Source organism: Danio rerio, chromosome 20 (assembly GCF_049306965.1).
Source record: "Danio rerio strain Tuebingen ecotype United States chromosome 20, GRCz12tu, whole genome shotgun sequence".
Classification (NCBI taxonomy): domain Eukaryota; kingdom Metazoa; phylum Chordata; class Actinopteri; order Cypriniformes; family Danionidae; genus Danio; species Danio rerio.
The window spans coordinates 15,206,137-15,227,346 of NC_133195.1; the positions used below are offsets into that span (position 1 = coordinate 15,206,137).

Genomic DNA, 21,210 nt, shown 5'->3' on the forward strand with positions numbered 1-21,210 from the left:
GCGTGCATGAGAGCTGTCACCGTAGACTGTCATGTAACTGTTAAATGCACGTTTATGCATCTTGTCATATCACTCAGCTCCTTGTCACGGTTGTAAATCTATCTGCTCTCTTTTGATGTGTCTGCGTTGTGTGACAGTTCATGTTATGTAGCGATCATGTGTTTGCAGTGCTAGCGTGTGTGCATTTGTCTCTGTGTTTGTGTGGGAGTCGCGTGCCTGTCAGTGTTGTTGTTTCGTGTCATCAGCTGAGCGGTCACATGATCCCCGTCACCTGACCGTTGCCTAGCACCAATCAGCTGATAATCAGCGCCCCAGGTACAGCGCATTTCTGCTTCTATAAATGTTCAGCGTTCCTGTTTCACGTTGTCAGTTCGTTGTATGTTCACGGTCTTCTGTGCTCCTGTCAGGCTCTCCTCGTTGGTTTTTGCTGGTGGGGAGTGGGCTGGTTGATATCCTTGCGCAGCTACTGGATGCTTCCTGTTTACATCGAAGATGTATGTTTGATCCTCTCTGTTGATGTTTATCATGAACATTTAATCAGCGCTGTCTCTTGACTGTCCTTCTACACGGATCTATTGTTCTTCCAGCCACTCATCTACTATCTGTTTTGTGTGACCATCATTAAAGACTGTTTCACTTGCATTTGGGTTCCACGTCTTTTGTGTGTGATCGTGACACTTCTACTGTGAATTTTCTTGATGCTAAAAAAACTTTATAAAATGTTGTCTGTTTACGTTAACGTCATTTATGTTTATGGTTGATATTAATCCTTGCATGTGTTTTCATAAACAATATAGCTTGAAATACAACTTTAAATACATCTCTGTCAGTCCCTTTTGTCGAGTATACTCTTAATTTAGATTATATTTCATCCCCAACACAACTAAAGAGCCAACTTGGTTACTCTGCTGTCTTAAAGATATCTCACTCAGTCCTTCTAGCTAAAATAAACCTCTTCAACACTTCTACAAGGCATCTGCTTAGTAATTTAAATCAGTAGTTATTGTTAATATTTTTTGACAACTTTAATCTGATTATTTTAGATGTGTTCATACACATTACACTTCGTATAGGTGTGTGAGTAAGAAAGCAGACACTGAAACTAGCTGTGAACAGTCAGAGAATATTTATGACCATGCCAAATATGGTCAAAAACAAGCATTTCACTCTAGGGTTGATTGCTGTGTTTTTAAACGATCATATCAAACTATTTCTTTGTAAAACTAACACTTTTCTATAACGCAAAATAATTAAGTAGATATTAGTGAACAATTTACCATATTGAATCAATGCACTATATGGCACCTTTCAATGTGTGACTGATTCCAGATCCATGAAACCTCCTAAATAATTAACAAGAGCTCATTTAAAAGGAGGCTGGGTTCCTGTAAATGCTTATTTTAATGAAGAAAATATTGAATAAGGAGGGCTTGACGTTAATCTTTCACCAGATAACCGGCATCAGTCACATGACCTGCTAGCCCACACACACTCACACATACACGCACTGGTAATCTGTTTATGACCCTTCCTCCGCCCGTCCCGTCTGCTTTCAGCTCATCATGCATGTGCCACAAGAGGCTTGAGAAGCATCCCTATAGCAACGGAAAACACATAGGCACTTCAGAGCAACCTCAAAGAGGAGATGTGACCTGGGCCAGCGCACATCCACAACAGCAGCTACAGCACTGGAGCACTTTTGAAGGTAAGCACTACCGAGAGCTGAACGAACAGCAGATGAGAAGAGAACGGGGGAGGAGTGGGTGGGTGGGTGGATGGACAGAGGAGGAAAAACACATAAGAATTCAGTATAGAGATTTACAATTTGGCATTTACAGTGATGTTTATGGAGATCAATCATGTGTATTGTTGGTAGTTTAGAAGAGGTAAATGTTGAGCAGTGGATTGTTTTTTAAGGCATTGTGATGAGTGTATTTAAAAAATGGTGAATTTGGTCAAAGCTTTGGTATTCTTGAAAATTCTGGACGATTGACACTTTCATTTGGATTCAGAGTTTATATGGATGATGTGTTTTTATTACTCAATGAGAATTTAAAGGGATGGTTCATCCATAATTAAAAATTTTGTTAAATTTGACTCAATCTCTTTTTGTTCTGAATCTGTAGGATTTACAATTGAATATCCTGATGTCAAAAAGAAATCAAATTGACATCTAACATTGGCAACAAACAACACATCAATAACCACTGTTCTGTATTTTATTTTTGACATGGTTTTGACGCCAATGTTAGATGTCATTTTGATTACCAAGGTAGTCAATTTACATTAAATCGATTTGCATTTTTTATGTATTTTTTACTTAATTTTTTAAGGCGTTTTGATATCAAGGTGCCGGCTTGGTTATGTTCTTCTGTGTGATACAAAACTATTACCATTGTACAGTTAAAGACAAAAACTTTAAATCTTTTTCAAATATTTTTCAGAGAGAACATTTTTAAAATGTATTTTACACATAAGAGATTAATAACTAATTTCTAATGACACATTTTGGTCTTTACCATGATGACAGTATGTCATATTTAACTAGCTAAAAAGACGTAACTAGATTTATTACACAAGTCATTGGACACAACACTGTGTTTGGTTCTGTAGCCAATCGAAAAAAAAAAAAAAAAAAAAAACTTAATTGGGCTAGTATTGACCTCAGCGGTTTTTAAATGAAAAGATATTAAAAGAAATAAGACTTCCTACTGAAGAAAAAATATAACCAGATTTGAAAAGTGTTTGAATAATAACACAAATTTCACAGTAGGGCTAATAATTTAGTTTTCTGCTGTGAGTACGTACATGCATAACCCCGAAATATCTTCTTTTCTGAGTAATGGATGACAGAATGTTCATTTATTACAAGAAAATACTATATCTTTAATACTACACATTCGTTATTTGTGAAAATACGACCAATGTTTGGATGAAGGCGACATGCTGGTTCAGTGGTTAGCACTGTCGCCTCATAGCAGGAAGATTGCTGGTTCGAGTCCCTTCTGGGTCAGTTGGCATTTCTGTGTGGAGTTTGCATGTTCTTCTCGTGTGCGTGGGTTTCCTCTGGGTGCTCCCGTTTCCCCCACTGAATTAAATAAACTAAATTGGCTGTAGTGTATGTGTGTGAATGAGTGTGTATGGATGTTTCCCCAGTATTGGGTTGCAGCTGAAAGGGCATCTGCTATGTAAACCATATGCTGGATAAGTTGACCCCTGATGAATAAAGGGACTAAGCTGGAGAATGAATGAATAAGTATTTTTTTTTAAAAAGTAAGTAGTGGGTTAATGCAACTGAAAAATAGTGGCTATCCTTTAAACATACATTTTTATTTGGGTTTGTAAACTTTTTTGGATGTCTTAAGCTGTGCGTCTGTGTTTTGGCACAGAATCGCTCAGTGGAAGCTGGTCAAGTTGGACAAATATCAAGTAAGAAAGGATGTGTGCCCTATTCCTTTAAGATCGCCAAAACTATGACATTGTATGTCATTAAAATTGAATAAAATCTGTTGTTCATTCATTCATTCATTCATATTCTTTTTGGCTTATTCATTTTATTAATCTAGGGTCACCACAGCGGAATGAACTATCAACTTATCCAGCATATGTTTTAACATCCACACGCTCCCATTCAAACACATACATTACAGACAATTTAGCTTGCACAATTCACCTATAGTGCATGTCTTTGGGCTGTGTAGAAAACCGAAGCATCCGGTGCCATAGTGCTGCCAATATTATATATATTTTTATATTAAAATGATTAAAATATTCATTCATTAATTCATTCATTTATTTTCTTTTTGGCTTAGTCCCTTTATGTATCAGGGGTCACCACAGCAGAATGAACCGACAACTTATCCAGCATATGTTTAATACAGAGGATGCCCTTCCAGCTGCAACCCATCACTGGGAAATGATTTGAATAATTGTGTGAAATAATTTACAGTTCAGTAGTATTTTTATTGGTTTGTTTAATGTTTAAATATTAATACTAACAAAAAGAATTACCATTAATATTGCATGCAATAACAGTAACATTTTTAAAACTAAGATTATTTTAATGTTTTTAATGTAAATAACAGCAACTCAAATTTGGGAGTTGTTCACATTTGCTTTCTTATGTTAAACCAGTTAGCTTATGTTTTGGCGGGAAACTGAAAAAAAAAAAAACTTTTCTTGAGATGTGCTTTTGTTTTGTTGACATGCTATTTCTAAACCATTTTTCTCATTACAAATTTAGAAAGATGTTTGGTGTAAGTGTTATTTTTTTAAATGATTGTTATAAATGAGATGCAGTTGTTGTGGATCATTTAAGAATGTCCACTGAAGTGTTTGCTTTTTTCAATTGTTGTCAATGTTCTCTTGTCCGCAGTGTTGCAGGGCCCTTACTATGTATCATATTGTGAGCAGTTCTGCTCATCAGATTACATATGCATCATAACACCTGTAAATTGCATTGCAGTGTTTAATACATATTCATCAACAGCAATTTTTGGTGCTGGAACATTGACATTTATTAGCAAGTTTTCCCTGTATCATTTCAAGTTTTACAATGAGAGATGGTAATATTAACAACTGTTAGTATTTGAAGTTAAAGAAACATTCCACTTTTTTGAAGTCCCCTTTAGAGTTAAACAGTTTAGTTTAACTATTTTGAATCCATTCAGCCATTTCTCTGGTCTGGCAGGAGCACTTTTAGCTTAACATATTATAAATCACTGAATCGATATAGCTTCATTAGCTATATTAGCATTGCACTCAGAAAAAAAAATCAAATGAATAGAACCGTTTTTCATTTTTCGTCCATACTAGTACATGAAAGAGTCAAGCTTTACATTGATAAATGTTCAATGTTTTTAAAAACAAGATGCTAATGTGCTAATGGTTCCTAACTTATTTTTATTATCAAAAAAGCATTAAAGTGATATGGAAAGTTGGAGTTTCAAAGAGTGTCCTATTTTTATCAGATGACAGCATGTCTTGTGTTTGGTCACCACCAGATGTCTGGCTAATCTCTGGATCAGCGTCCTTCAAAAATTGACACCAGAGCAGGTTCTGTTGTGGAAATGAGCCGAGAGCTCAGTGCTGTGATCTGTGTCTGTCAGGTGTTAAAGAGCATATGTGCTGCTTGGTAGGTTTAAGCTTGGGAACATTCAGACCAAATAAAGACCTGATGTTGAAAATGAGAAATAAACCAATCGCAGTACACTTTACCACCATTCTCAAAACTAAAGTAAAAGCCATAAGTTCTTATAAAACACATCATCATCTCTTGTACATCTTTTTTGTGTTGTGATTTTTACCAACTGAAATATATTTGTGGATTCTGCAAACACGTTTTATTCAACCAATCAAATTTGAGGGAAACTGTTTTTACATTATTGTTATTCACGCATTATTTCCCTCTGATTTTAGGATTAAACCGATGTAAACACCTCACCTTTTAGTGAAAACACATTTTTGAGATCAAAATAGTTTACCTTTGAGATTAACTTAGATCTGATGCTGTAAAATCATGGCCATGATGTTATCAGTATAAATGCTACAGTAAAAGTTAGATGGTTCACAGTAAGTTTCTTTGTATGATGAATAACCGTAAATTGCCTTTCCCAGAATTCCCTTCAGTTTATTGATTTACTTTTGTTTGACATTACTATGATTCTTTTAATTTCACTCTCATCAGTGAAGTACATTAGAGTTTTATGTTACATCTAAAGGTAATAATTATTTTAATGCATTACTATAGTGTCATGTGTGCTACCATAATAGTGTTTTAATTAGTATGTTTCTCTGCTTAAAGAAAAGAGCTTTGGTTCATCATGCAACTTTCTCATTACCATGTGGTGTTGGTGCTGTTTTTCTTTGTGTATTACAAAGAGACAATTTTTAGATGTTAATTACAGTTAAAGTCAGAATTATCAGACCCCCTGAATTATTAGCCCGGTTTATTGTTTCCCCCAATTTCTGTTTAACGGAGAGAAGATTTTTTTCAACACATTTCTAAACCTAATAGTTTTAATAACTAATTTCTAATAACTGATTTATTTTATCTTTGCCATGATGACAGTAAATAATATTTTACAAGATGTTTTTCAAGATGCTTCTACACAGCTTAAAGTGACATTTAAAGGCTTAACTAGGGTAAATAGGTCAACTAGGCTGATTAGGGTAATTAGGCAAGTCATGTATAAGTCATGTATATATTGTTTTGTAGACTATCAAATATATATATATATATATATATATATATATATATATATATATATATATATATATATATATATATATAGTTTAAAGGACAATAGGTTTGACCTTAAAATGGTTTTAAAACCAAAATTAAACAAATAACACTTTCTCTAGAAGAAAAATATTATCAGGAATACTGTGAAAATGTCCTTGCTCTATTAAACAGCATTTGGGAAATATTTGAAAAAGAAAACAAAATTCAAAGGAGGGCTAATAATTCTGACTCCATCTATAGGTGTTGGTGTATTTATTACACCAGCCTGTCTAAAATCGTGTGCTGTCCAACTGGCCCACATCTTCACCGTGCTCTTCAACAGATTACTTTTCCTGTGCAAAGTGTCTTCATGCTTCAAATGCTCCACCATCTTCCCCATCCCAAAGAAAGCCAAAACTACAGAACTAAATGACCACAGACCTGTGGCTCTAATGTTATTTGAAAAACCTACCAGAAGGACATGACTGGACCCTTACTGGATTCTCTGGACCCTCAGAGCAAACATATCTGTGGATGATAAAGTCAACATGGGTCTGCATTATGTTCTGCAACACCTAGCCCAGGGACGGGTAAACTTGATCCTGGAGGGCGGGCTGCATAATTTTGCTCTTATTAAACACACCTGCTTGTTGCTTTCTAGTGATCTTAAAAACACTGATTAGATTGTTCAGCTGTGTTTGTTTAGTGTTGGAGCAAAACTCTGCTGGACAGCCCTCCAGGATCAAGTTAGCCCATCCTTGACCTATACAGACTAAAGACCTACAATATGTGAGGATTTTGTCTTTGACTTTAGCCTTTAAAGCATTTAACACTATCATCCCAATCCTCCTCCTGCCCAAATTGCTTCAGATCTCCATGTCCACCTTTGTCTGATCCCCAGCTTCCTGACAGACAGGCAGTAGCTGGTAAAGCTGGGAAAATTTTCATTCAGCACCTGTACAATCAGCACTGCTGCCCACCAGGGAAATGTTCCCTCCCCACTGCTCTTCTACCTCTACACCAATGACTGCACCTCTAAAGACTCCTCTCTCAAGCTCCTACAGTTTGCACAATACACTACACTTTCCTGCCACATTCAGGATGGTGACGAGTCTGAGAGAACCTTCTCTAGAGGAATCTTTCCCTCTATCCTGACTAGTCTTTCAGTTCCTGCTAATGAATAGCATCCCCACAGCATGATGCTGCCACCATTATGCTTCACTGTAAGGAAGATATTAGCCTGGTAATGCGCGGTGAGAATTCAGACTAGAGAATTTTATTCCTTATGGTCTGAGAGTCCTTCAGATGCCTTTTGGAAAATTCCAGAAGGTGAGTGGCTTCCGTCACTCTACCATAAAGGCCTGATTGGTGGATTGCTGCACAGATGGTTGTCCTTCTGTAAAGTTCTCCCTTCTCCACAGTAGAATTCTGGAGCTTAGACAGAGTGACCAACGAGTTATTAGTCACCTTCCAGACTAAGGCCCTTCTCCCCCGATCACTTAGCTTAGCCAGCCAGCTCTAGGAAGTGTTGTGGTGGTTGCAAACATCTTCCACTTACGGATGATGGAGACCACTGTGCTCTTAGATTGGAACTTCAGAACAGCAGAAATTTTTCTGTAACCTTCCCCAGCCTTGTGTCTCAAGACAATCCTGTCTTGGGGGTCTACAGACAATTCCTTTGACTTGTGTAATGTAGCCTTAATTAGCCAAAATGTCTATGTTTGAATGTCTGTTAGTCACACAAAATATGCGTGCAATGAATATGCTGAATCTCATTCTACAAAATAATGATGCTTTGATTTTTTTTTCTGTACAGGTCTCCACAGGTAAAAGCAAGCTGAAACAGGCTAGTGAGAGCAGCATGTCGTGGTTCAGCTGGAACGAGCCATACTATCGGAGCGGCAGACGTGAGCCGTCTGAAGTGGTCTCCGACACACTGATGCTGGAGCTGAGCTGGCAAATAAAAGAGGCCGAGAGGCTTCAGCGGGAGCGGGACAATGAGTACCGGAGGCTGAAGAGCGGTGTGGACTATAGCTGGCTCATGAACACCCCGCGCAGCTCCTACGACATCAGCCCAGGAGAGAGACTTGGCCTGGAGGACCTGTGCAGCAAAGTGCCTCCATCGCACTGTGGATCCGTCATACAGAGGTCAGGCTACAATCCAGGGATGGGGAGTTACAGTAGACGTGCAACTTTAGCGTCTCTTTGAAGAACAAAATAGGAGTAACTGCATCAGTTAAATTTTAATTGGGTTGTCGTGAAATTATAATTATTCTTGGGATTCTTGATGTTAAAATTGACATCAAATATGTCCTCAAAGTGATATAAATTAACAACACCAGGAATATTAGAATATAACAAAATTTTAATTTGATTGAAATTTACACTGGATTTGTTTTCATACAATGCATGTAAACTACCTTGATGTCAAAACACAGTCTCATTGTTTATACGAACCCCTGTCTACATTTCTGGAAATTGAGAATTATGTAGCCAGAGCTAAGCTGGACTGAACTATCATAGTACAATGCATCGTTTGGGAAAAGAACAATGTAGTGAGGAGTGTTTCCCAAAACCATAGTTTCTCTGTCACAGATCCATCATTTGAACCCATTAGTTATAATGTAAAACACCCATAATGATGCTCTGGGTGGAGTAACTACTTCTCTAGAGAAAACCGTATATTATTCAACTTATTCAAATGTGCACATGCACACAGCTCTTTTGCCTTTTTTCAAGTATGATCATTTTCATGTGTTTTAACAATTTATTCATAATAAACATAGGCTATAGGCCTCTTGAAAGTTAGAACAAAGAAATAAAATAAGTCCTCTCTAACATCGTAACATCTCAGCACTCTAAACAGGCCTAGGTACAGTACATACACTTAGCCTTTATATTGGCCAACACACCAATGAAAAGAAGTCTTACTTAAAAAATTAAATTAAATAAATTTTAAATTATGACTGGTATTTGGGAATAACGAAATCAAGATAAAGGCTCTGTGGGATTTGTTTTACCACTTCTCTTCACAATCTGGCCTTAAGACGACGGTGAAGCTGAATATTAAAAGAATACCCTAATGCCAACATTAGCCTGTATACTCTGTCTACATCAGGGGTCACCAAACTTGTTCCTGGAGATTTTAGCTCCAACCCTAATCAAACACACCTGAACAAGCTAATCAAGCTCTTACTAGGTATACTTGAAACATCCAGGCAGGTGTGTTGAGGCATGTTGTAGCAAAAACCTGCAGGAACACCGGCCCTCCAGGACAGAGATTGGTGACCCCTGGTCTACATTATGCATTTATGGTTTAATTAATATTTATTTATCATTTAAAAACCCTTTACTCACAAGTGTTTTTTGGAGGAACAGTATTGAATCCACTGTAAATGGCTTTAGCGCAGTCTTGTTTCCAACAGCACTGAACACCTTTTAACTGCTGCTGCTACAGGCCAAGATGCATTGTTCTGATCTGGCTAATTTTGCAAGTTTTGTGTAGGATTGTTTTTTCATCTTCTACCAGCCAAGAACATCCATTTAATTTTCCATGATAGCAGTTTTAATGTAGCAAGTGACCTTGTCGTCTTCCCTGTTAGCTTGCTGTGCATTGCTGTTGAGTGCTCTACAATAATATGCTGTGTATGAGTGACCGCTGAATTACCTTGGCAGCTAGAATGATCGTTCTTTTTGAACTAGCAGCTGGCCTAACCACAGTCAAACTCCACTCTGTTTGACTTCTCCGTCATAATTTGTTTTACCTTTGCAGGGATAGATGTTAATGTTGAAACAAACGATTTGATTACTTTCTCACACTAATCGGAATGCATCACATGACTGTTCATTTACTGCGCTAACCATGTCTGGCGGGACCCAACCCTGTCTAAAATGATAGAAAATAAGCCCCAACCCACCCATACCCGTCAGGTCCCGTCGGGTTCAGGCAAAGATCTTCAGCTCTACCTGGCTGAAGCGTATATTGTGCCCTCTGGTGGATTTATGCGAGAAGAGAATGCGCAAGAGGAATTTGTGATCAGCATTTACAGGCCTCTGGGAGATTTGCAAAAAAAAAAAAACAAAGAAAAAAAAAACTGTGAGCAGAAGTACCTCCGCTTACATATTTTGATTTCCTCAGAAATGTAAACCTGGGTATGTATCCACAATGAGCCTGGGTTGCATTTACCACTGCACAGTTTTGCAGCACAACTAAAAACATGCACAGTAATCAATTCTCGAGGTGTTGTTTTGATGCCAATATTATAGTAGATCGTAGTAGTAGTTATAATGATGCCAGGGATTGACATCAAATTCACATTTTTGATGTTGTTTTTACATCAAGGTGCCTGCTGGGTATAGCTAACATTTTTTCTAAATATCTTGTTTTGTAATAAACATAAGAAAAACATTCAGAAATGTTTAGAACCACTTGGATAAATGGTAGGGAATTTTTTACATTTGGGTGATCTCTTTATAATGTTGGTGTAAGTTCTCTTCAGAGAACCCATACTTATTTTATTAGTATTCCACAGTGTTTAGATTAAGTTACTAAACTTGAGTAATCTAACAAAATATTTATCAAATAATCTTCTTTTTGGGGATAACAATTTAGGTCACAAATCATGCTATTTACTACTGGCTTATTAACGGTTCAATAGTAGTTATAAAGTGTGTAAAAAATTTGTCATAAGTAGTTTATTGGTAGTTATAAAGTATTTATATGGTAAAATATTTTGCATCCCTAATCCTACCCAAAACCTAAACCCAACTTTTACCTTACCAACTATTAACAGCTAATTAGTAGTTTATTAAGCTAGTGTTGTTAGTTAATGGTTTGTTAAATTGTGAATTGTGACCAGTGGTGGAAAGTAACAAATACTCAAATTACTGTAACTGAGTAGTTCTTCTCAGGAATTGTAATTGAAAGATGTGTACTTTTACTTACACTTGAGTACATTTTTAGTGCAGTAACTGTACTTTTACTCTACACTACACTATTTTCCTTCAACCTGCTGTCACTACTTTCTTTTTTTATTGTCTATTGGGATTGGCTGAGTAAAAAAAAAAACTGTTCAGTCATTCATGTCCAGTCAAATCACATTATACTGAACAACCTTAAGACATGGGTGACAAAGTGTCCAAAAAGATGTCCAAAATCTTTACGCACAATGATCCAGAGAATGTTTAGACTGCTTGTCACTGTTGAGAAAAGGAAGATGTTTACTGTATGATGACTGAAATCTTCAAATGGTCTTAAACAATAACTAAATGCATCAATCTTTCACAGTGTAATACTCACTACTCACTACCTTTGATTACTTTTAAAAGGGCTACTTTTTACTCATACTTTGAGTAATATTTACAACAGATACTTTTACTCGTGCTACATTTTTGGGCAAGTAATGGTACTAGAGGATGATTTTTCATTACTCTTTCCACCACTGATTGTGACCTAAGCTGAAGTGTTGCCATATTTGTAACCTGTAGTAAAACACAGGTTAAAAGTAACCTTTCCAACCCCAGAAATGAGCTTGTTTTGCTCTCAAAATGTTGTTGTTGACCAGTACAGTTTCAGGACGGGGTGATCTGGGTAATTAGTTTACTAAGCCGTCTTTGCGATGTCTTTGCTAAGAAGCGCACAGCTATGTGTTTTTCTAGGTGAACTAAGCAGCTCTGACCTGCTGAAGTGATAATTGTAAATCACACACAGGCCTCAGGGGACACACAGCTGACAGATTCAGATGAGCCCCAAATGACGCCGGCCTTTTCTGTTGAGGTGGCAACAAGCATAGCAACCAGCTTTCTTTTGTTGTTTTGTTCAGTCCCTTGATGACAGCAGACACCTTTGGTTTAAAGAGGCAGTTCAGATGAAAATGTAAATTCTGTCGTCTGTTATTCACTCTTATGTTGTTGTGCTGTTGTCGTCCTGCTTCTGTGAAACAACAAAAAAAGTTATTTTGAAATAGTCAAATTAGCTACATTCTAGATTATTCTACATTCTAGCTACTTCTCTACATTAATTGGATTTATTTAGTATAGTTTTGAGTAATATGTTTATATTTAACATTACCCACATGGTACAGGAGATTGGTTGCGCCTTGGCAGCCAATGAGCTTTCTCCTCATCATTTTAAATGCTCCGCTTCATTTTACACTGTTGAGCTGTGGTGCGTTTTTTTGGAGACCCTCCTCCACCCCAGCTCCACCTGTGTTTAGATCTACTACGGGGGTTATATATATATTATGTTATACATACAGCTGTTCCACTTTCTGTTTCTAATGCATCTTCCTTCACTGTTGGCAAAGTGAAAGAGGAAACACCTAAAAAATGTTTTTTGGGTGGCGGGTAGGGATTAGCTAAACATGCTAATGCCGGGATTTACTGTTCTCCCCACTAATGCATGGCCACCATTACACAAAACACTCAAGATGGCTGCCACCAACCTACAGGTTCTCCAGATGATCGCTAGCACTTCATTGCCAACAGAATTTCCAGTGTCTCTTGAACCAAAGCCTCCTTACCCACTGGGGTTAAATGAACTGCCAGTGTTTCCTGAACCTACGCCTCCTGACCCACTAGGGTTAAATGAACTGCCAGTGTCCTCTGAACCAAACCCTCCTGACCCACTGGAGTTCTATGAACTGCCAGTGTCCCCTGAAGCAAAACCTCCTGACCCACTGGAGTTTTATGAACTGCCAGGGACTCAACCAAAGACTCCAGACTGGCTGAAGCTAAATGAACTGACAGTGTCCCCTGAACCAAAGCCTCCTGACCCACTGGGGTTATATGAACTGCCAGTGCCTCCTGAACCACAGCCTCCAGACCCATTGGAGTTCAATGAACTGCCAGTGCCTCCTGAACCAAAGCCTCCTGACCTGCTGAGATTAAATGAACTGCCTGTGTCTCCTGAACCAAAGCCTCCTGAACCACTGGGGTTTTATGAACTGCCAGGGCCTCCTGAACCAAAGCCTCCTGACCCACTGGCGTTAAATGAACTGACAGTTTTCCCTGAACCAAAGCCTCCAGACCCGCTGGGGTTAAATGAACTGCCAGTGTCTCCTGAACCTAAGCCGCCTGACCCACTGGGATTATATGAACTAACAGTGTCTCCTGAACCAAAGCCTCCTGACCCACTGGGGTTAAATGAACTGCCAGTGTCCCTTAAACACCAGCCTCCTGACCCACTGGGGTTATTTGAACTGCCAGTGCCTCCTGAATCAAAGCCTCCAGGTCCACTGGGGTTTTATGTACTGCCAGGGCCTCCTGAACCAAAGCCTTCAGACCCGCTTGGGTTAAATAAACTGCCAGTGTCCCCTGAACCAAAGCCTCCTAACCCACTGGGGTTATATGAACTGCAAGTGCCTCCTGAATCAAAGCCTCCAGACCCACTGGGGTTTAATGAACTGCCAGTGTCCCCTGAATCAAAGCCTCCTGACCCACTGGGGTTACATGAACTGCCAGTGTCTACTGAACCAAAGCCTCCAGGTCCACTGGGATTTTATGAACTGCCAGGGACTCCTGAAGCAAAGCCTCCAGACCCGCTGGAGTTAAATGAACTCCCAGTGTCTCCTGAACCAAAGCCTCCTGACCCACTGGGGTTAAATAAACTGCCAGTGTCCCCTAAACACCAGCCTCCAGACCCACTGGGGTTATTTGAACTGCCATTGCCTCCTGAATCAAAGCCTCCAGGTCCACTGGGGTTTTATGAACTGCCAGGGACTCCTGAACCAAAGCCTCCAGACCTGCTTGGGTTAAATGAACTGACAGTGTCCCCTGAACCAAAGCCTCCTGACCCACTGGGGTTATATGAACTGCTAGTGCCTCCTAAATCAAAGCCTCCAGTAGAGATCTGCGCGGGACTAAATTTTGAATCCCGCTCCCGCCCGCACCCGCCAAGTTTTAGCCCGAACCCGACCGCTCCCGCTTATATTAAGAATTTATTGCCCCGCTGCCCGACCCGCCCCGTTTTCTGGCCGCCGCGCCTGATCCCGCTAAAGAGCGGGGGAGAACAAAATCGAAAATCCCCCAGCTATACAGTCCAGACAGCCAAGCTGTCTGTATAAACACACACACACACAGCACCAAGCACACACACACACAGACAAATCTCTCTCTCTCTCATACGCGCGCGCACGCACTAACACACATACAAGCCCCAAGCAGACACACAGGCGTTTGCTGTTATATCAACTTAAAGGCTTGTAATACCATGTATCAAGTACCAATGTAATACCAAAAGGTTTTATATAAAGGTATATAAATACTGAGTCGCGCCAGCTCCGGGCCGCAGCGCACATTACTCTCGGGCAGTGAGTCCACAAGCATCCGGAGTCCGGCAGCTGGAGCCGGGCTGAGTGGTAAGTCTCAGGCAGGCAAGAATCTAGCCGGAACTGGCCCGAGTGTATTTTGCTATCTGGGAAAGCTCTCTCTCTCTCATTCGCGCGCGCACTAACATACACACACACAAGCACTAAGCACACACACAGACAAAGCTCGCTCTCTCTCTCTCCCTCTCTCTCTCTCATTCGCATAGCAATATCCGCAATATTGCTAGACAGCCCGCTCCCGTCCCAAATTAAACCCGTTACCGACGGCTCCCGCGATTTATTCGGAAATGTATTCCCGCGCCGCAGAAATCTGGTCGGGTCCTCTAGCCTCCAGACTTACTGGGGTTAAATGAATTGCCAGTGTCCCTTGAATCAAAGCCTCCAGACCCAGTGGGGTTATATGAACTGCCAGTGCCTCCTGAACCTCAGACCCACTAGGGTCATATGAACTGCTAGTGCCTCCTGAACCAAAGCCTCCTGACCCACTGAGGTTTTATGAACTGCCAGTGTCGCCTGAACTAAAGCCTCCTGACCCGCAGGAGTTAAATAAACTGCCAGTGCCTCCTGAACCCAAACATCTTTAAGCACTGGGGTTAGCTGTACTGCCAGTGCTCCCTGATTCACACCCTTATGACCCACTGGAGTTAGCTGAACTGCCAATGTCTCCTAAACTAGAGCCTCATGACCCACTGTTGTTGTATGACCAGCCTGTGCCAGCTGAACCGAAGACCCGATGCCTACTTCAGTTCCGCGCTCCAGGCCCTCCGCAACCCTACTCTCCAAGCACACACCTTGAGGCTGCATATTGTAGTGTTATATTGTTAATGCTATTGTAATGTTTTCATATCTGAGTATAATCCTGTCTGGTCTTCCGTCTTCCGAGCCTCGCCTGGTTTTTCTGTGTATTGATCCCTAGCCGCATAGTCTGACCTTTTGCCTGCTTGAGTATGACTTTGCATAACCCTTATGTTACTGTTTTGCACCTGTTACGATCATTGTCTCTATGACTACTCTGCTTAATAAATGCTGCATTTAGATCCGCAACTACAGTGTTCAGCATCGTCAGTCCACAACCATTACAATCAAAGCAGCAGCAGCAGCAGCGTATAGCAGATCTATACCGCCAAGACCAAATACAGCAACATTGCCATTCATTCATTAATTCATTTTCTTTTCAGCTTAGTCCCTCTATTAATCTGACACAGCGAAACGAACCACCAACTTATCCAGCACATTTTTACGCAGCGGATGCCCTTCCAGCTGCAACCCATCTTTGAGAAACAACCATACACACTCATTCACACTCATACACTACGGACAATTTATCCTACCCAATTCACCTATACCAGGCGAGGCAGTGGCGTAGTAGGTAGTGCTGTCGCCTCACAGCAAGAAGGTCGCTGGTTCGAACCTCGACTCAGTTGGTGTTTCTGTGTGGAGTCTGCATGCAGTCTGCATCGAGGCTCCAGCCAGCAATCTTCTTGCTGTGAGGTGACAGCACTATTTACTGCGCCACTGCATCACCTTAACATTGCCATACACTTATTTATTACCATACTAAGTCCCAAGAGTGTTCATGACAGAAAATAAGTATTTTTAACAAACAGCAAAAATAATTTGAGTGTACAGGATTCCTGCAACTTCTCATGTTTTTTTTTCTTCTCATTCTTGACTGACTGTAAGCTGATCCAGAGTCAGCTTATCCAGTCCAACATATAAAGACTTGAAGAGAAAATAGCATTTTTTTCAGCCTGCTGTCTGATTAATAATTTCACCTTTTTTGTTGTTGTTCCAAAGAATAGATTCTATTCAGCGGGTTTTGGATATTTGTTGGACTGGAATCAGTCAGCTACAATTGGCAACATTGGCTGAGAAAAATGCTTATTTTAGAAGACAATTTCATATGGCACCTTTTTAACCCGTTTTATTCATTATAGTCTGCATTAGAAGAAAGAGAAGAATGATCTTGTCTTTTCCACGATGACTGAGTAAAAATGAGAAATAATTGAGTATTGTACTGATTAGAGAAAGGAGGAGAAAGAAGATTAAGAAAATACTTTGCTGATTTAATTGGAACGATAAGAAATCTGCTTGGAAGCCTATTTTAAGACTCCTTAAGAACATCTTATACTGTAGATCTAGAGCGTAAAGGTCTCAAAAGGCTGTAGTTCCTCTGATGAGTTGAGTGTTCATGATATGCTCTCACAGAACTGCAGCGAAAATTACCCGGAGACCAAGAGCCCGAAGTGTTTGTGCTGTGTAAAGGATAATTAGAATTATTATGGGTGATTAAAACACACATACATTGTGCACACTACAATAATAATCAGACTTTTGGATATACACGCACATTGCAATTCTACATTCTAAAAAACTAGCAGTTGCTAAAAACAAGTTCACACCGAGGGATAAGCAGCAAAGGCACTACTTGAAAATATAACAATAATAACAAATTAATAATAAATATATAGTTGAAGTCAGAATTATTAGCCCCCCTCTGGTTTTATTTCTCATTCAAATATTTCCCAAATGATGTTTAACACAGCAAGGAAATTTTTACACTATGTCTGATTATATTTTTTTCTTCTGGAAAAAGTCTTATTTGTCTAATTTCGGCTAGAATAAAAGCAGTTTAGATTAAAAAAAAATAAAAAAAAACATGTAAAAATTATTAGCCCCCTTAAGATATTTTTAATTGTCAACAGAATAAACTATCAAAATACAATAAGTTGCCTAATTACCTTAACCTGCCTAGTTAACCTAATTAACCTAGTTAAAACTTTAAATGTCACTTTAAGCTGAATAGAAGCGTCTTGAAAAATATCTAGTCAAATCTCATTTAATGTCATCACGGCAAAGACATAATAAATCAGTTAATAGAAATGAGTCATTAAAACTACTATGTTTAAAAATGTGTTAAAAAACACATTATGCTTATGCTTAGCATAATATATCGAATCAGATTAGACCATTATCATTTTGCTCAATTTTTTTTCCTATATAAAGTTTGACTCTTCTGTATAAAAAGTTTTCTAGAGCAATATGGCCAGGAACTCTCATAAATTTCGATTTACTGGGGTATTGTGTGTTTTCATGATGTTATAGAGTTGTAACACTAAAGTGTTTCCACAAAATGTAAACTTGTAATCTATAAAAAAGTAACTGTAGTCTGAGTATTTACAAGTACTTGATTTTTATTACTTGATTACATATATTCAGCTCCCTTACAAAACATTATGATTTTATTTATGATAAGATTTTAGCAAGTTTTAGAAAAACCCTGACCTGAATCCCAGTGCTCCAGATCACCGTCATCTGAATTCTGATCCCCGTAACATGTGCACTCCATATTGCACATAGTATAAAAGATTAACCCAGAATGTTTTTTTTTTCTATGGGGGAGATGAAAATGGATGTATTACTTGCCATAAAATCAAAACAAAACACTAACTTATATTTTAACCTATTACATAGTTGCTTTTGGTCTCCTTTCCTGCATACTACCATATAGACTGAATTAGCAGTAGCTGTTATGCTTTTTAGGCTAATCATTTCAGGCTTGCCTTCAATAGGCTTTGACTCACCTCTCATTCATCAGGGTTTGGTCTACAGTTCACTTACCCGAACTGCTGGCTGTTCCTTGCTCCACATAACAAATCCTGTAATCTAAAATTGCATACTCCCATACTACACTACTTGACAAAAGTCTTGTCATCAACCCAAGTTGTGAGAGCAACAAATAATAACTTCACTTCTAGTTGATCATTTGGAAAAGTGGCAGAAGGTAGATTTTTCTGATGAATCATCCTATTGGAATCCACATGGACCCAAGGTTCTCACTGAAATTAGTTGAATTTGGTGAAGGAAAAATCATGGTTTGGGGTTACAGTCAGTATGGGGGCGTGCGAGAGATCTGCAGAATGGATTCCAACATCAACAGCCTGAGATATCAAGACATTTGTGCCGCCCATTAAGGCCCCGTTTACACTAGTGCGTTTTAGTTTTAAAACGGCGTTTTAGAATGAAAACGATCCGCGTCCACACTCGCGTTTTACCCAGCGTTTCTGAACTGCTCTCCGTCCACACCAAAACGCTGAAAACGCACATCACGTGACCACACACACACTTTGGCAATCGCTGGAGCCTGTCTACCCACCCAGATGAGAGCTCTGCTAGTCGGACTTCTCATCAAGCATCTCCCGCTGGATCTAATCTCACTATATTTATTTAACGTGATATTTCATTCATCTTGTTGTCTTTATCTAACGACATATTCCCTGACTTTGGTCATTGGAATCTATTACTTGTTCTCAGGTAACGTGTTTTGGCTGAGCGCAAAGATAAGTTAATGATTAATGTAAGCAAGTAGCCTACATTCTGTATATTGACTGATCGCTTGCCTTTATTTCCTATAATGTATAAACTTATTGTATGTTATACTTTTATAATGGCCATTATCGATTATTAAAACTGATATTCAGCAAAAGAGAGGGTATGTTTCGTATTTTCACTGAAATTGAAAGGAGGCAGTTGTTATCGGCTCCGTTATAAATATGCACACAGTGAAGATGACGCTCATATATGCAGCACGACGCCTCAACATTTCTGCTGTCTGTTTAGTTGTTAATATTAAAATAAAAATAGGCAGTTCCTTATATCAAGTTTACATTTTATTGTTGAGAAAGTGAAACAACGTAGCCAAGGTGATGTGAATGAAGTTATAAAAAACACTGTTCCCTGTGAAGATTGACGCGTGTCCTCGGTATAGTCTGTTTTCCATATCAAACTGAAAAGAAGAGACTGCAGCCTTGATCAAACTTGCGAAGTCTGAACTTACACGGAGAAGATTCAGGACTGAACTGTGTGTTAGGCTACTTAATATTGAGGAAAAGCCCCAATCAGAGAGGCGAATGTCTGCAGCCCCGCCTCCGTTTTCAGATGTCTCCGTCTTTCCCCATCTACACTGAGACGGAGCAGCAGCGTTTTAGAATGAAAACGGCCTCTCCAGCGTTTTCGAAACGCTCCGTTTTCGGCGCTCGAGAACTCCGGCGTAGTGTGGACGGATGGTGTAACCGTAGCAAAACTTATGCGTTTTCAAACTAAAACGCATTAGTGTAAACAGGGCCTAAATTACAAACCACAGGAGAGAGCAAATTCTTCAGCGGGAAAGCGCTCCTTCTCATACTTCAGCCTTCACATCAACGTTCCTGAAAGCAAGGATGGTGAAGGTGCTCCAGGATTCGCCAGCCCAGTTACCAGACACGAACATTATTGAGCAAGTCTAGGGTAAGCTGAAGGAGGAGGCATTGAAGATAAATCCAAAGAGTCTTGATGAACTCTTTCCTGCAAGTCCTGCAAGAACACTTACTTTACTATTCCAGATGACTTTATTAATAAGTTATTTGAGTAATTGCAGAGATGTATGGATGCAACCGTCATGGTTTAGTTGGGCTCTTCACCCATGAACTCATTAATTCAGACTCTCCAACTGCTGTAATGCAGAGTTTACAAAAACACTTTTATTATAGCAATAAAGCGGGAAAGGCAATAGATAGATTAATCTATTTGTCTGAAATTAGTTCTGACAAATGTTTTAGTACAAATCTGGAAGAAGGGCCTCATGCAATAGATTTTATGCAGACATTAATTTAATTAATGAGAAGTGGAAACAGATAAAATAACTACGTAAATACTTAACAGTTAAGAAATAACATACAAAAACAGTTCAGTTATGACAAAGACACACTCAGACCTCATGAATCAGACCTTGTATATCAACAATGGTAACAGTTCAAATGTTTCATGCTGCAATGCTTGCTGGGTGTGGCACAGTACAGATATCCCAGCATGCATTGCGGCATGAATACATGTTGTATAATGGTCTCACAGTTTTCTTTATTTATGTTTGATTCTGCTTTTGTTTATGTTAAGACTTTCAGTTGCCTGTTTGTGAGTTAAACTGTTAATTTTGTTAGTTGTCACCATTATTGAGGTTCATACGCCGATTACTGACGTCTGTTTGAGTGCTAGTTACACCATAGAGCAAAGTGTTTTTGTCTAAGATATTCTTAAAAATTCCAGAAATCATTGCCACATATAGACCTAAAATGTGAAACAATAGATTAAACATTGAATAGGAACTATAAATTATATTATACTTAATTAGAACAGACTCTGCCGTTTAATAGCAACATGAACATCACCAGATCTTATTTAGGTTTTTGGCTGGCTTGCTACATCAAAAGAGCTTTTTTAAACAAAGTTCTTAACAATTGCAGCAGTCAAGATATATATATATGTTAAAAATGACAGGGCTAAGAGCCCAACTAAAGCAACCTCTGTTCCCCTTCGGTTGGGGAACTTCAGTGCCATGAATGGGAGGATTCGGATCAGAAGCCGCTTATCTGGAGAGTATTGAACGGGCCAATGAATGAAATTAATTGGCAGCGTAAGCTTGCGCAGGTGTGCGACATCTGCAATCATCTCAGCATATAAGCACACCTGAAGCCAGCAGACGCCATCCTTTTCGCTTCAGATCCTTTCTGAGTGAGTCGATGAGGGTTCCTCTTGCTGATCAGCACTTCAGAGCGAACGAGTGTGTCTCCCGGTCCAGAGTGGGTCTTCGCGGTGGCAGACGGTCGAGCTGGGTTACTCCCTTGC

The 21,210-nt window shown here is 39.2% G+C and overlaps 1 protein-coding gene across 1 annotated transcript in view; it reads left to right on the forward strand.

The window, feature by feature from the left end:
• The first annotated feature begins 1,559 nt into the window (after positions 1 to 1,559).
• Positions 1,560 to 21,210, forward strand: part of rd3 (retinal degeneration 3, GUCY2D regulator) — a 28,550-nt gene continuing 8,899 nt past the window's right edge. The window contains 2 exon segments of the mRNA NM_001080631.1: positions 1,560 to 1,705; positions 8,040 to 8,371. Of these exon segments, the coding sequence (NP_001074100.1) occupies positions 8,085 to 8,371 (287 nt within the window). The 5' untranslated portion in view covers positions 1,560 to 1,705; positions 8,040 to 8,084.